The sequence below is a fragment of the Natator depressus genome, chromosome 13 (genome assembly GCF_965152275.1).
Source record: "Natator depressus isolate rNatDep1 chromosome 13, rNatDep2.hap1, whole genome shotgun sequence".
Taxonomy (NCBI): Eukaryota; Metazoa; Chordata; order Testudines; family Cheloniidae; genus Natator; species Natator depressus.
Window position 1 is genome coordinate 10,282,820 of NC_134246.1, and position 16,746 is coordinate 10,299,565.

Below are 16,746 nucleotides of genomic sequence, written 5' to 3' on the forward strand. Positions count from 1 at the left end.
TGACAACTGTCATCTCTCCCGGCTGACCAGGTGGTAGAAATCACACTAAAGAAAGATATGAAAAAGACAGACTCCAGTTCCCAGGGACAGGTGTCCATGTCATGAAAGCCACCACCTCAAATGGCAGCCCCAGCAATGAGAGGGAAGAATGGTCTGAAACACTGAATCACCACAGCGGAGACAGACCTGGAGAGGAGGGCTGAAAGGAGAAGGCTGCCACTCTCACTGCCCAGGCTGTGTAGACAAATAGCTTCATTCCCTAGGGCTGTCAGTTCACCTCTCACCAGCATGACAGTCACATCCTCTTTTTAAAGCTATGAAAGAGGAGCTGATTGAAGTGAGAACTCTGGAATAGCTGTGCTTTAACTCATTCCTGCTCCTGGGAAATGGTAACATTACTCCACTGGGCCTAATTTTGCTTCCAATGTTGGGGGGGGGGGGCAGAAATATTTTCAAGGGTTGTTTGAATCCAATTACTGTCACTCGTAACAGTGTGATTTTATGTAGACAAGACCAGGCTGTTGTCTTACAACAAACTTATCTTTACTGGAAAGGGAAGAGATGCATCTTTTCTCTAAACCATTGTGGGCCCAGTCCTGCAAACTATTCAGTAACTTCAACCTCCATTGCCATCACTAGGAGCTGAGAATGAACAGGAGCTTTCAAGATAAAGGGCCCAATCACAAGAAAGTGAACAGAAGAATGGCCATACAGGGTCAGATCTGTAGTCCCATCTAGCCCAATATCCTGTCTCTTGACAGTGGCCAGTATCAGAAGCATCAGAGGGTATGAACAGAATAGGCCAATTATCAAGGGATCCATCCCCTGTCATCCAGTCCCAGCTCCTCACAGGCAGAAGCTTAAGGGCACCCAGAGCACAGGGTTGTGTCCCTGACGTTCTTAGCTACTGGCCATGGATGGGCCTATCCTCCATTAATTTATCTAATTCTTTTTTGAACCCAGTTATACTTCTGGCCTTCACAACATCCCCTGGCAACGAGATCCACAGGTTGACTGTGCACTGTGGGAAGAAATACTTCCTTATGTTCATTTTAAATCTGCTGCCTATTAATTTCACTGGGTGACCCCTGGTTCTTGTTTGTGAAGGGGCAAATAACACTTTGTTATGCACTTTCTCCACACCATTCATGATTTTATAGAAGTTTATCATATCCCCCGCTTAGTCATCTCTTTTCTAAGCTGAACAGTTCCAGTCTTTTTAGTCCTTCTGATATGGAAGTAGTTCCATGCCCTTAATCATTTTTGTTGCCCTTCTCTGTACTTTTTCCAATTCTAAATAATTTTTTTGAGATGGGATGATGATACGGGATATACCAAACCTTCTGTGGTCCCCTGCTGGAGGCCTCACGGCCCAGCCACACCCTGCCCCAAAAAAGGGCAGTGGAGAGGGTCCTCCAAGCTGCCTAGAGTGGCTGTGTGGGATACAACCAGTCAGGGCCCAGCAGCCTTGTATAAGAAGAGCTGCAGGGCCAGAGGGAGATCAGTTCCTTGCTGGAGTTGTAGGAATGTGGGTGATATGTGGTGGGCTGACAGAGCTACAGAATCCTGGACAGGGCAGCGCTACCGTAAGTTGGGGAGAGTGAGAAGGAGCTATGAGCTGGTTGCTGGGACTCCATTAGGACAAGGCCCTGAGGTAAAGGTGAAGACAGCGTGGGGAAGTGGCCCAGGGAATTAGAGAAGCCATACAACATAGTTAAAGGGACACAGCAGATGGCTGCGATCTACAGCATCCCTGGGCTGGGACCTGGAGTAGTGGGTGGGCCTGGGTCCCCACACCTCATCCCCCATCAGCCACTGGGGGGAAGTGGCCTGGACAGTGAGGCACCCCAGAGAGGGAACTGAACTATAGTGACCCAGATGGAGAGCTGCAGCCAGGAAGTCCCAAGAGGGCAAAGACATTGTCTCCAGGGTGGGAGCCCTGGGGTGCTGCTCTATCCCAGAGGAGGGACTATCAGAAAGAGAGAGTGTGCAAGTGTGTGTGCTTGGCCAAGGGGGCACTGATGAGAGGTGAGTGCACTCTGTTACAGGTGACCAGAACTGCAGTATTCCAGGTGTGGGAGAACCAGGGATTTATATAGTGGCATTATGATATTTTCTGTCTTATCTGTCCTTCTCCAAACAGTTCCTACCATTCTATTAGCTTTTTTGGCTGCCACTGCACACTGAGCAGATGTTTTCAGAGAACTAACCAGGATGACTCCAAGATCTCTTTCTTGAGTGGTAACAGTTCAAAACGTTAAGAGGGTCACCTTCTAAATGACACAAAACAGCAAGACTTACAAGGTGGACTTTAAGGAAAATTGTCTAACACTACAACAAAGGTAGCTGTATTAAAAATATCCAGGCCATATTCTTTGCCTGTCACTAGATGAGCAGATGTCAATCCTTTAGCAGTAGTATGATTTTAACTAGTAGAATCTCTTCTGACCCGGAAGATTACTTCAAAACATTCTCTTGTCTCTGCTCCTCACAGTCCGATTTCCTGCTCTTCCCTCAAGAATCGGAGACTTTGACTTTGCATAGATGAGCCTGGCCAGTTCCATTATCTTATAAAATCAACTAAGCTATTCTCCATCAGAAAGAAAAGCAAATCTGTTTCACCTTATACGACACACACGTGTGTCTGCTCAATGGAGAATGTATGGATTTGATTCTTCTCTCACATACACCAGTGTAAATCAGGAGTAACTCCACTGAAGTCAGTGAAGTTACATGGGTGTCAGTGTGACAAGAAATCAGACATTTTATGTTTTCCTAACCTTATTAGATAGAATCCTCTTACATAAGCAAGTGTCTACCCTTTGAGTAAAGACCAGTGGAAGACATTTGCCTTCAGAGAAAAATATTACCTGTTGGCCCAGTTTAAGATCCAATGTGCAGAAATTTGCATCAAGAACAATTTTCTACAGGATTTCCTGATGGAAAAACCACGGCCCCTCCACTCTCCAGCAGTCAGCATTGCATTGCCAATTTACTAATAAATGATTCTTCATTATTTAAATGCACATGATGTTTGCTTCACACCATTTGTTTTTAACTTCCGGTCCCCTGTTGGTTTTTTGGAAGGAACATAATTATTAGCATTTCCATTCTTCAGATTTGAACATGCCTGTGTGTTTCTCCCCTGGATGGGGGCAGCTGAACTATGGAACTTGGGGGAGTGTTTGAGGGGTCTAATGTTACCAACATCCTGAATCTTAGAGCTGCTTGCACAGGGCTGCATATTGAGAAGTTGCTGCTTGGTGGTTGACCTGTTTTTCACCTCATTCCTCATTTCATAGGTACGTCTCTCTGAGGATGACGTGCCACCCATCACCTCAGCAACTTTTGAGTGACTTGGATATGCATTTAACTGGCTATTTTCTTCACAGTGTACATCTCTTCTGTGACCTGAAAGGCTGGTGGGGAGCTTTATGACACTTTCTTGGGGAGTTAACTGCTTGTTAGGTAAAAGGCTATGCAATGATTTGCCTTTGCCAGGGCTTTTTAGGGTCCGAATGATACTAGGAGCCGTCTGAGGCCTAGCTTTGGCTGTCTTTCCTTTCTCATTCTGTATAGTTTGCACCTGCAGCCACTCCAGCTGCAAAAGCCGATCGATATATTTCTCAAGAAATCCTGCTGGCTGTGGTCGAGATTCCAATTTACACTCTGTGTTAACAAACATTGCCAGCTGCTGCAGGTCCCAGGAGTTGAAAGGGGGTGGGAGGAAGTCAGGATAATAATACATTGATTCTTTATACCTCGCATCAAAGAGGTGTTCAAAACATGCTGGGTCAATTTCTTCAGCTCGGAGGTTGAGTTCCAGTGGTGTACAGGGGGAAGGGGGAATGGGAATTCTTTCTGAGTCAGAAAGGTCACTGGCACTGTCCTCAGCAGCATCCTCTTGAATAATTCTCACTGATTCAAAGTCAAGAAGCATCTCATTCACAGAGGTCCCTGGATATTTAGAAGTGCAAGGGACAGCTTCAGTCACATGCTCTCCAAGACTTCTTTGAGATTCTCCTTTTTGATTGGAATAAAATCTTTGTATCAGTCCATCTTCTTCCCTACTGGAGCCACCTTGTGAATTCCCCTTCAAATTGGAAGGGGTTCTGTATAGCCCAGATTCACTTTGCTTTCTTTCCTTGAGGTCCTTCTTTGCCCCTCGTACTTTGTACAGTGATGTGCAAACACTCATCATTCTATATGAAAAGAAAAAGCATTTACAGTTAGATCATTTAACCCCTTTGGAACTCCAACTACCCTCTTAACTCCACAGCCTCTGGATCCCCAGTTGTGTCCACAAGCTGAGTCAAAGACTGAAAATGAAAGGTAAGAGAAGTGGTATGACTTGAGAATCTATGAATGAGATTAATTTAATATTTGCTGGCAGAAATAATCTTGCCTAATGTCCCATTTCATGGTTTGACCATTTTGATGTACATAACTTACAATATGTGTTTTATATAAAGTGCAGGGTATAGGAAAGCAAATTTGGATCTGCAGGAAAAGGCAGGCTCTTGCAAGAAGGCTCAGTTGAGATCTGAGACAGAAATAAAATAGCAAATAAAATAGCTAGGCTTTCCGGGCCCTATCACCAACATGTAAACTGATGTAGCTCCCTTGACTTCAACTGAGCTTTGCTAACTTATACCAGCTGAGGAGCTAGCCCTCTGTGTGGTTAAATGGTTAAAAACCAGAAAACTTCTACTCTTAGCTCCTAAACCAGTAAATACAGACGTTAGCCACCATTTGCCCACGGGTATCATGAGGTGAACTGGAGAGATCAGTTTTTAACTATGCTTAGAACAGGAAATAATGGTGGTAAGCATGTGGCTCCTGTTGGGGAACGTTGTCTTTATAAACACATACAACTGACTTTTTTCCCCTCTTGCTGTCTCCTGTTTCATTTGAATCTGATTTTGACTATAAAGCTCTTTGAGGCAGGCTAGCAAGATTCCAATACTGGTAACTAAAATCTGTGTTCCTAATAACTGAACATGAAGGGTGATATCATGGCCCCAATTAAGTCAAAGGCAACACTTCCATTGAATTCAAAGCCAGTATTTCACCTGAAGACTTTTATGTGCAGCTTTCAAAAATCTATGGACCTCAGATAGACAATATAAAAATGTTTACCTGTTTTGCTGATGAGCCTCATTGAGCTTGTTTCTTTCCTTGTAAAGAAAACTTGGTTGACTATCATCCTGGGCACAATGGAAAGTCTAGAAAACATATGTAAATATGTGTACCTAAAACTGTAATAAAGAAAAATCTGACATAAAAAAATGTGCTTACATTTTATATATGCAAAGGATTTGAATTGATGTACCTTTTTCGTGGTATTTAAAATACTTTTGCCTAATCTGCTGGAAGAAGGTCTCACATGGGGAAGTGGTTTCTCTAGTCCTTTGGTACTTGGATGTCCCTTTCCACCACTGGAACTAGCAATAAATAAACAGGATATTGTCATTAAATAACAATATACTTGACAATCACAGCTTCAGTACAGATTCATTTTAAAAAGGGGGCGAGAAAGATAGTCAATTATACTTAAATATTCCTTAGATTTATGGGATTTCTCATTTATGCTTCACTAAAACTTTTTCATGCATATTTAGTGGTCCCTTTTAATTTACATGCCACATAAGTGCTTAATTCACAAATAGATAATTCAACAGTAATACTTCACACTTTTAAAGCACTTTCTATCTGAGGATCTCAAAGCAATTTACAAACATCAGTAATTAACCATATTACTATTGTTTTGCATAGTACATTGAGGAGCTGGTTCATGACTGGGACTAGGTGGTTCCACAATACAACTGAAGTAATGATGATAATATGCAGTATTAAAAAAGGCAAGCAAGATTTGGCTTGCTATATTCTTATATGCATAGTGCCAGTGATGCTCAAGGGATTACTCATGAGGATGTAAGCAGAATTTGGCTCCGAATGTGCAGTTCGTTACAATAGTAATAGAAGCTATTTCACAACAGTGGCACAAAGCAAAATTCACAGTTTTGTGTGATTACAGGTTGGTGCTTAAATCAAGAGCAAAAAAATCCCACACATGTTCAAAATGAATGATATGCACTACTGATCTGGACAATTTGACATTATAAACCAGAGAGTAGTCCCTTAAATAAATCAGAGACACTCTCTCTGGGGCCACATTAGAAAAAAAAACAAAATATTTTAACATTTAAAATAATGCATTCTCTAAGAATAAGAAAAGTTGCATCTGCATTGCACATGAGAAATATACCTTATTTTAAAAAAGAATGCTTGAAAATGTCACTTCAAAACAGCAACCATATTCTGTCTGCTTTCAGATGGATTGCAGTAAAATTCACTTCTGTCAGTACATAGTACTCATTTTTAGTTGAAGTCAGTACAGTGTGTTTTGTTTGGAAAAATGATGTTTTGTCACTTTAATGGGTTATAAAATAATGAAAGGTTTCAGAGTAACAGCCGTGTTAGTCTGTATTCGCAAAAAGAAAAGGAGTACTTGTGGCACCTTAGAGACTAACCAATTTATTTGAGCATAAGCTTTCGTGAGCTACAGCTCACTTCATCGGATGCATCCGATGAAGTGAGCTGTAGCTCACGAAAGCTTATGCTCAAATAAATTGGTTAGTCTCTAAGGTGCCACAAGTACTCCTTTTTCTTTTTGAAAATAATGAAAGGAAGTCCCAGGCCCTCCAACATGGAAACAATCACCTCTAACTTTGTGACCTGCACATAAACTATTTGATCATCTGTGCTGTTGTGAATAAACAAATAATAGATACATGAAAAGGAAGTAAATGACAACCCTAGGGTGACCAGATGTCCCGATTTTATAGGGACAGTCCCGATTTTGGGGTCTTTTTCTTATATAGGCTCCTATTACCCCTGCACCCCACCACCCCATCCCGATTTTTCACATTTGCTGTCTGGTCACCCTAGCTACCCCACTGAATCACACAATCAGTTAGCTACTAATCTGCAATAATTACATATTTCCCTAGCAAAGAGAAAAAATAATTTCCTTACATTACCATTCCTTTGTGGGTTTCATGGATTTGGCTGTCCTTTTTCTGCGTCCCTCGCTGCAGTAGTAAGAGGTAATCTTGAATGCCTGGTCCCATTATTATTCCTTTTAAAGAGTATTTGCAAGTTGCAACTTTTTTTTTTTTACATCATTTTCCACAATCTTAAACAAAGGACTCCAACCTTTTCTGCCTATAAGATAGAGTGGAGTGGATACAAATATCACCACATCCTGTGGATGCAGTAAGCAAACACCATGCACTCCCCCTCCCCCCCCCCCACACGTGATTTAATGTTTTATAACAGTAGGATAAAAATACTCAGCTAGCCAGCTGCACTGGAAAACAACATTTCCCTCCCCCAAAGCTTGCTGAAGGAGCAGCTGCATTATTCATCTTCTTAATGCTGATCTTTGTTGGGCTGTCACCACCAGGGTTATTGAATGGAGAGCAGCACCGTGCCCCTCCACCCTCCCTGAGGAATAGGTTGGCCATTAGAATTGCAAAGCATTGTGGGTCAAGGACAGCAGGGAGATATGCATACTTTTCTAGAGGAAGCTCGGTGGCTGCTGCTGCAATATTTATCAGACACAGCCTGTCATTCACTCCTGCCTACCATACCCTGGATTAGGGGAGGCTGCACTAGTACCATCCCAAAGCATGAGTGCCCCTGGGAATCTGTTGACAGACATGGCTCTGCACGATCACTTGTAAAGGCAGAGGGCTGCATTTAAATGCACAGCAGCCCTGGAACTGCAACCCTTCGTACACTCCGTCATGATTTAATTTCCTCTTGCACAGAAGCATTGGGTGGAGCTGAGTGTCATTTGCCAATAACTCTCTGCTTTTACAATAACACGAACAGGTGATCAGCCACCTGTGCTTTCCCTTTGAGCTAGCCTTTAGTTAAAAAAAAAAAAAAAAAAAAAGCATAGACCTTGTATATATTTGTAGACACTGGCAAATTTTAACACTACATCCATTTCATTTTTGGCTCCTCCTTCCAAAATTAAATCCTAAGTAAAGTCTGAATTCTATATCGAAAATGCCTGGACTGGAGCAGTCTATGGATGCTCTCTCTTACCCCTTGAAATTGCATTCTCTGGATCAGGAATAAAGAGAGGGAGGTGATGTAATTTCCAGGTGACAGACAACCAATTCCAAAATTCCATCCCCTCACCTGTCCTTAGTTCTGATAATGTTTCTTAAACATTTCGCTCCTCTCCATAAGAAATCTCATCCCTTGGACCAGGACAGAGGACACGTGGGGGATGTGATTTCTGATGCATTTCTCTGCCATCCTTCAGCAATTGTTTCAACCACTTGTCCTCAGCCCTCTCAAGGGATGCAATTTCTGATAGAGCAAAACATCTCAGAATTTGCACCTCATCTATTCTTGGCCCTGTTCCACAGGGGAGCAGATTTTGACAAGTCTCTCTCACCCTTTTGAGAATTTTGCATCACTTGTTTGCTTTAAAAGTGATGACTTTTTTGTTACTTTTAGTAAATATTACATTTTACTTAGAATGTTTCAATAATTCTAATTATATTCCAGATGGGAATAATTTTTAAATGGTACTCTATAAAGGTATAATGATGAACATTCTGTTGGCAAGGATGCCCAGTTAAAAGTAATATTCCTACCCTGATTTCGGTCTATGTGTCTGTCCCTTTCCCATAGCTGTCCCACCAGAAAAACTGAATTACTGTCATTACAAAAAAATTAGGACCAGATCCTTGCTCCCAGTAGGAGTACTTTGTGCCGTTCCAGCTAACAAAGCAGACTTCAAGATGATCTAAGTGGCCAGCTGGGGATTCTCCAAGTATGATACAGAATTTCCAGGGGCATAAGACCAGTGTAGCAACGGTAACTGTGGATGTTCATCCCCTTATTAATTCATGCCAATTATTTTGGCAGTCAATAATGTCCTTAAGTAGTCTGTCACATTCCCTCTACCCCTTCTGCTCTCCCAGTGACACCACTATTAACATCCCTTCATCCCCGCACACAAACATCTCTGCACCATCTCTACAAATATGCCTGGAACACTCTCCTACAACCTATTTTTCAAGTCACTGTGGGGAAATTTTCCTAAGTAGCTAGTGATTTGGGATGCTTTCCTTTTTGAATGCCCAACTTGAGACACCTTAAAGAGGCCTGATTTTAAGAAAGTGCTGAAAGCTCACCTCTGAAAATCAGTCTTAAGTTGGCCCCCCAAAAAACTAAGCCATGGAAAAATCAAGTCACTTTTGACAAACTTGGTCTAACTCTCTCCCAAAAATTCACTTTTGCCACAAAGCCTGAAAGAAGTGAACTATAAAAATGTAAACTTAAAAAAAGTTTGCTAAAAATTTGCATGAAGTGAGTTACATGATCATGTGGATTTAAACTTGTCCATTTCATCCCTTTCTGCTATAATTTGTTCTCTCCATCCTTTGTTGTCATTTTAAACTTCTAAACTATAAGTGCTTCAGGGCAGAAACCACATGAAGATCCTTGCACACCTGTCCTCTTAATACAAATAATAAATTATGTTTTTTTGTTTGCAATCTTTTATTGTTTTGTGAGAGTAAATGTATACACAGCTTTTAAGCGTTAAATACATTCCGTTGTTAGCTCTTTGGGGGCAGGGACTATGAATTATTTTGTATTTGTGCAGCATCTAAAAAAAAAAGGCACCCCAAATTTAATTGGAGCCTTTGGACACCAGCCGAAGATATTAATAAATAATGGCAAGATCTCCAGATTATCAAATCAGTGAGGGGAAGGTACCTAACTTAAAAACGGCTGCAAAGCTACATCCAAGTTCCTCTACTAGCTTTGAAATCGTTATTGGAAGAATCTGTCAGTGAACAAATGCTAAACTCTCAGAGGCAGGGCAAGGCCAGCCTTTTTGCTGTGTTTATAGACTGCCTTGCACAATGGTCCAGGACTGGGGCTCCCAGGTGCTATCACAGTGCAGAGCCGCATTAACTTTTTGTTGGCCCGGCGCCAAATGTGTACCCCTGGGGAACAATTGTAAAAAACAGGCAATCGACACAGGAGTTGTCTTTGACACAGCTCACAGCCGCCGAGCACAGGTTTTATTTAAAAGTTTAAGTTGCAGGTGGAGGTGGCTACCACTAGGGTACCAGGAATGGTAGCCCAAGGGCAAAAAGAACACACACAAGTGCACGTAAAATAAATTATAAAAGAAAAATACAAAATTAAACACAGTGGGTAAAAATAGCTAACAAAAGCCAAAGCTGGCCAAAATACCAGCCAGGTGCTGCTCCCACTAAAAGGGAAACTTCACACTATCTCACCCTTCACATTTCTCATATGAACTACCAGGGCTTGAATTGATTTTTTTGTATGAAACTGGGGCAGATTTAAAACATTTAAAAATATGAAAAACCATAATACATTTTGGTTAATTAAGAACAATTAAGTTCTTTCCCCTTCCTCCTACACACACACACTTTTGACTGAAGCATTATACAACCCATTACTAACACTGCATCAGTATATTTTAGGGCTGTCAATTAATCACAGGTAACTCACGTGATTAACTCAAAAAAATTAATTGCAATTAAAAAAATTTATCGCGATTAATCACAGTTTTAATCACACTGTTAAACAACAGAATACCAATTGAAATTTATTAACTATTTTGGATGTTTTTCTACATTTTCATAAGTATTGTATTCTGTGTTGTAATTGAAATCAAAGTGTATATTATTTTTGATTACAAATATTTGCACTGTAAAAATAAACAAAAGAAATAGTATTTTTCAATTCACCTCATACATGTACTATAATGCAATCTCTGTCCTGAAAGTACAACTTACAAATGTAGATTTTTGTTGTTGTTACTTAACTGCACTCAGAAACAAAACAATAGAAAACTTCAGAGCCTACAAGTCCACCCAGTCCTACTGCTTGTTCAGCCAATCGCTAAGACAAACAAGTTTGTTTACATTTACAGGAGATAATGCTGCCCTCTTCTTATTTACAATGTCACTAGAAAGTGAGAACAGGCATTTGCAAGACACTTTTGTAGATGGCATTTCAAGGTATTTATGTGCCAGCAGCATTATCTCCTGCAAATGTAAACAAACTTGTTTGTCTGAGCGATTGGCTGAACAAGAAGTAGGACTGAGTGGACTTGCAGGCTCTATAATTTTACATTGTTTTATTTTTTAATGCAGTCTTTCTTGTACATAATTCTACATTTGTAAGTTCAACTTTCATGATAAAGAGATTGCACTACAAAACTTGTTTCAGGTAAATTGAAAAATACTATTTCTTTTGGGGTTTTTTACGGTGAAAATATTTGTAATAAAAATAAATATAAAGTGAGCACTGTATACTTTGTATTCTGTGTTGTAATTTAAATCAATATATTTGAAAATGTAGAAAACATCCAAAATATTCAAATAAATAAATTCTATTATTAATCATGCGATTAATCTGCTTAATCGCTTGACAGCTCTAGTTTATTTTAGAAAGCTGACAAACTGTGGAATGGTATAAAGGCATCCAAGGCTGCAGATGTGCCAGTTTAGCATTCAGCTCCCACCCCACACACCACTCCGAGTCCCAGTGTGCATTTAACCTTCTAGCTGTAAGAAATCTGACCCCCTCCCACATAGGTGGAGCACAGTAGTAGGCCTATGATTTTTCCTCTTGCCTCAATTCACTCCATTGAGGCTTCTGTCAAGCAGGTTCTCACCTTGCAGGGGCAGAGACTCCAAGATTGAGGGGGAAAGTATACATACCACTTGCTCCTTTATTCTGGTATTCTCCTTTCTAAATTAACCCCCTCACCCCCCAGCGAGAGAAGTTTTATGGTAATTTCTACAGGAACATAACATGCCATTCACTGCAACAGTACTATGAAGCTTTTCAGTTGCAATATCATCACAGTGTAACTGAAGCTGGCATGTGGTGACAAGCTAATGCCACCTAGACTCGTAGCAAGTGACACAGTTATATGCACCAAGATGTCATGCGGTTCTGAACTGGCATTTTACAGGACATTGGTCATGATGACCAACAGCATATTCCCTCCCCTGTCTCCTCAAAAGACAATCACCTCTGTTACGCTCCTATTTCTGTATACAGTATGTTTGGCATAGCTTGGTTGGAGATGAAAAGGTGGGAAAGTGGTAGCAGCAGATAACGGAGATAAATTAAGAATACCAGTGTTGTGTGATTGCAACTTTCCCCAATAAGGGCTTGGAGGAAAGGACCATTTTCTGAGCTGCACAGACTTCTTTCCCCAGGTGTTGCCTCTGCCCATGAAGAGGTTATAAGATTACCCTTGACCCAGTGGCCACCCATGTGCTCATCCCTAAGGCAGAGGCCACTATTCGAAAACACAGCTGTACACAAAAAGGATGGCAAAAAACTACCAGAATCAGTGATGTCCAGGCATACATATTGTTTTCTGACAGGCAATCATGCTGACAATGAAATAGGCTTTTCAATTATGAAGAAATGACACACGATTAGAAGGATCTTAAAAGAATAAAAGAAAGTCAAGATGAACTCTTATGGGGAAAACTGGGAGAAGTAATCACTATGCCACATGCAAGCCATACAGTACAAGGCTGCATGCTCTGATTTGTACACTACCAAGTGTGACTTACACTTGCAGAGATGCCCCTGCTCTGCACACGCAGCAGCTGTCTCCTCCTGCAGCTTGCTCTGCCTATCAGGCCGCAGACAGAACAGGAGTCCTGTGAGCACGCTGGCACAATCGCAGCCCCCTCGGCTTCCTACCTACCGTCCTCCTTGAGTCCAGCACCCTTGTCCCAAGGGCAGCCACTCCCTCTCTCCCCCCTTCCCCTCCAGTAGCTGCCTCTGCTCCAGGGAGGGGGAATCATACAACTGGAAGGGACCTTGAGAGGTCATCTAGTCCAGTCCCCTGCCCTCAAGGCAGGACTAAATATTAGACCATTCCTGACAGGTGTTTGTCCAACCTGCTCTTAAAAATCCCCGATGATGGAAAGTCCACAATCTCCCTCGGCAATTTAGTCCAGTGCTTAACCACCCTGACAGAAAATTTTTCCTAATGTCCAACCTAACCTGCCCATGCTGCAATGCAAGCCCACTGCTTCTTGAAGTGAAGGGGGGCCGGAGCGTTCGGAAAGTAAATGCGCTGCCGAGCGAAAAACACACCGGGGTCACCCCCCTGTTTCTCTCCCCCACCCCAGCCAGCCAAGGCGCCACGCGGTACTGCCCCCATGCTCAGTGCACCACAAGTAGCAAATCCCTACAGGGAGAAGCTTCCCGCACTACAATGCTCCCGCCTTTTTCCTCTCGCTCTCCCCCCCCCCCTTTGCCCCGCCTCTTCCTGCTCTTGCAAGCAGAGCCCGCCAAGGCCTACGGGCAAACCGAGGGGCGCTGCCCAAGCGGCAGCGGCTTCGTTTCCGCTAATGCGCATGCGCCGAGAGGCGAGCGGCCGGGCGGTACGATTGGTCACTGAGGGAAGGCTGCATGGGAGGAGGCGCTACCATATTGGAGGAGACGGAGGCAGGGGCGTTGCACCGAGCGTCAGAGGGGGGCGTGGCCCGCGTGCCCCCGTTGCAAACTGCTGCAAGGGAGGTTTGGATTGCAACCATCTGTCAGCTGATGCGCGGGGCGGCTGCACCCCTGAGCGCCCTGGGACCTGGTTGCTGGGCGGCTTCCAGCGCTCGGCCTGTGGCGGGGCTGAGTCTTGGCTACTAGCCCGGAGCAGACGGGCGCCGTGGGAGAGTAGTGGGAGGGGCGGGGTTGGAGGTGGGCTGCAGCGCCGCCTCTTCCCCCCCAGACCTGGATTCCTCCCTGTCCAGCCAGTGACACAGCATCGATTCCTCCACCAGGCATCCTGACAGCCTCCAACCTCCTCCAGCCTGTGCAACAGCCTCCTTGCAGCCCAGTGACCTCCAAGTTCCCTCTAGCCTGTGCAGGAGTCTCGAACCATCCAGCGTCAAGTGGGACTGTCTCGAATCCCGCTCCAGTCAGGGCAGGAGTCTCAGATCCATCATAACAGCCTCCAATCCTCCTTAAGTCTGTGTGACAGCCTCGAACCCCATAGTGCCCACCGCAGGAGCTTGCAGTCCGCCCTCAACTGGTGCAACAGCCTTGAATCTGCCAGCGTCCAGCACAACTGTCTCCAGCTTTCGTGACAGCCTCAAGTCCACCGGTATCCAGTGTGACAGCCTTGATCCCACCTAAGCCTGTGCAACTGCTTTGAGTGCTCCACCATTCAGTGTAATAGCCTTTTAGCCTTGAATTCTCTACCCAGTGAGACAACATATATCCTTCCATCCAGTGCATTAGCTTCAGATTCTCTTCCAGCTAGCGCAATAGCTTCCAGATTCCTGTCATCCATTGCAACAGCCTGTACCACTTCAGTCAACGCTAGTTACACCATCCAGTGCAATAACCTCATATACTCCGTCACTGCCTCCGCGACTGCTGTCATCAGTCAGTTTTCAGTAGCTGTGGCATCAACTTCATCACCTTGCCTTCAGGAAACAATGGAGCTACGTGTCCCTCAGAAGAGCCCCAGTTACCTCTCCGATCTGTATCAGAACATGCTAAGGGCTGAAGAAGGATTGGGTCCAGGACGGTGGCGGCAGGAGCACCAGCCACTGCGTGGCAGCAGGGCCAGTCTGAGCACCCTACCCAAGAGGGAACCACAACCAAGTCATCTTCAGAGCAGCACTACTGTCAGCTGTGACCCACATCTCCAGCCTATCATACGCCGACGAGCCAGGTCTTTGCCCACCTCCCCTGAGAGGTTGAAGAATACAGCAGCACCATGCCGTGTTCCTGGGTGCAGCAGAAGCCGCATAAACCGGGTGAGATTTGCTGATGCATTGGGCTTGGAGCTGGCTGAAGTGAAAGTCTTTCAGGTTGGGGAGGACCCATCCATCCCCTTGCATGTCCTCTCCAGGCTTTCCATCAACTCGGACCTTTGCTGCAGCCAGATGGATATGGAGATCACCATGCAGTGCTTGGTGCCTGACTTCCAGCAGCCTGTGGACTGTGTGGACTTCTCCACCCGCCTTCATCAGCAGCTGGTGTGTCTAGAATGTGTGACCAGCTCAGACCTGGGGCTCAGTGGCACTATCCAAGTTCTTAATGTGGCCTTTGAGAAGCAGGTGTCTGTGCGCTACACCTTCAACCAGTGGAAGAGCGTGCATGAAGTGTGTGCTCACTGGCACAGCAGCAATCCTGAGGAGGATGGGAAGGGCCAAGCTGATGTCTTCACTTTCTTTCTCCCCATGCCTCCTTTCCTCCTCCAGCTGTGCTCTGTAGTCCAGTTTGCAGTGAGATATCGTGTCAATGGGCAGGAGTACTGGGATAACAACCAGGGTAAGAACTACAGCTTCACTTGCAGGCGTCACCTTCTCAAGATGCCTAGGGAATGTGAGGAGAGCTGGATCCACTTCATCTGAACAAGAAGAAGATATATGGATATGGAATGGCTACAGTGGCCTTTTCTTCCTTGGTGTTCCTCTCTGCTTCTCTGACACCACAGAAATCCTTCTAGAGGCAAAGATGTTTCAAAATAAGAGAGTAACAACTTGTGAGCTGTACGAAGGTTTTTTGTAAGAGCCTCAGAAAGGATAAAGGGCCAAAACCTGCACAGATTTACATGCCAGGTGACTTCATGGGATTCAAGGAGATTTCATAGAACAGAAATCAGGGCAGAACTGGCTCAAAGGGACACTGTGTCAGGCTAAATATATCAAAAGGAAAATTATTTGTTGTTATTAATACTTTCGATTACATAAACAAAAAAGTTTAAAATTCCAACTTCTTTGTCACCATTTTATACTGTTTAATTTTTTGCACTTAACTCACTGGAAAATAGGTTAGCTTTACTTTTTTGTTACAGTTTTGTTTGTAGTATTACACTGGTTCTTGGGCATAATTCCAGTGCTGCAAACGCTGGGGTGCAAACACTGCAGGGCAATGTTTATATCCAAATTATTTGTATTCCTATTTAAACACAAAAATATTGATATGGATATTTGGTTTTGTTATTATTTAACAAAATCTAACTATTGATCTGAAACTACCTGATGGGGTCCCCATAAATAAGGTTTTAACCTGGTTCTTTTTCTTTCTCTTTTTATTTTTAATCTCCAGTGCTTGCCATTGATACTGTCAGAGTGATTCTTGCTAAGATGTGTTTCTTAAGCCATAAGGCTGGCCCCCTTGGGGAAGGCCTGATATTTTCAAGGTGAGGTTCAAGCCGTTCTTTGGATAAAGTTTTAAAATATAAGCTTGTTCCTTTCTTGCATAATTATTTTCACTAAACAAAACCAGAGCAGTTTTGCACTTTTAATTGCATCTTCCACCTGAGGATCTCAAAGCCCAATACAAATGTTAATGAAAAAAGCCTCACTGCCCCTGTGTGAGACAGATAATTGTGCCTATTTACAAATGGAAACAGACACAAGAGGTTGAGTGCCAGGGCCACACAGTGAATCAGTTTACAGAACCATGGATCAGAGCCCAGGAGTTGTGATTGCTAGCCCTCCGTTCCAGTACCCTAACTATTACCATAGTATTTTGAATCCTAAAATTAGTTAGTTCTTATCTTTTCTGACCAATGGAACAAAAAGTTATCGGCTCCCTCCTCTCTAGCAAAAAGTGGGGTCTTCAGGGAGGGACAATGGCATGGCTGGTAAATCCATGTCTGCTTGGATCCACAGGCAGAAGTCTCCC

At 43.5% G+C, this 16,746-nt stretch overlaps 2 protein-coding genes across 3 annotated transcripts; one reads left to right on the plus strand and one right to left on the minus strand.

Moving 5' to 3' along the window:
* Nucleotides 1-435: 435 nt before the first annotated feature.
* FAM217B (family with sequence similarity 217 member B) lies at nt 436-12,728 on the minus strand. 2 transcript variants are annotated; one of them, XM_074969381.1, is made up of 5 exons: nt 12,669-12,728; nt 7,039-7,227; nt 5,333-5,444; nt 5,140-5,225; nt 436-4,202 (listed from the first exon to the last, which is right to left on the minus strand). In XM_074969381.1, exons 2-5 carry the CDS (start codon nt 7,131-7,133, stop codon nt 3,014-3,016), a joined length of 1,482 nt encoding a protein of 493 aa, XP_074825482.1. In that variant the 5' UTR covers nt 7,134-7,227; nt 12,669-12,728; the 3' UTR covers nt 436-3,013. The 2 variants fall into 2 exon arrangements, with proteins under 2 accessions (XP_074825482.1, XP_074825481.1); XM_074969380.1 differs by lacking the exon at nt 12,669-12,728 and adding an exon at nt 7,579-7,921.
* A 925-nt stretch (nt 12,729-13,653) lies between these two features.
* PPP1R3D (protein phosphatase 1 regulatory subunit 3D) lies at nt 13,654-16,023 on the plus strand. The gene has a single exon (XM_074969491.1). It carries the CDS (start codon nt 14,544-14,546, stop codon nt 15,465-15,467), a length of 924 nt encoding a protein of 307 aa, XP_074825592.1. The 5' UTR covers nt 13,654-14,543; the 3' UTR covers nt 15,468-16,023.
* Nucleotides 16,024-16,746: the final 723 nt, after the last annotated feature.

What these genes read in the sequence shown, in the direction of transcription:
- FAM217B (XM_074969381.1), bottom strand. Translation starts at nt 7,133, where the DNA reads ATGGGACCAGGCATTCAAGATTACCTCTTACTACTGCAGCGAGGGACG. An exon ending in TTTTAAATACCACGAAAAAG is followed by an intron (nt 5,226 to 5,332) that starts GTACATCAATTC and finishes TATGTTTTCTAG; the next exon opens with ACTTTCCATTGTGCCCAGGA. An exon ending in GAGGCTCATCAGCAAAACAG is followed by an intron (nt 4,203 to 5,139) that starts GTAAACATTTTT and finishes CTTTTCATATAG; the next exon opens with AATGATGAGTGTTTGCACAT.
- PPP1R3D (XM_074969491.1), top strand. Translation starts at nt 14,544, where the DNA reads ATGGAGCTACGTGTCCCTCAGAAGAGCCCCAGTTACCTCTCCGATCTG.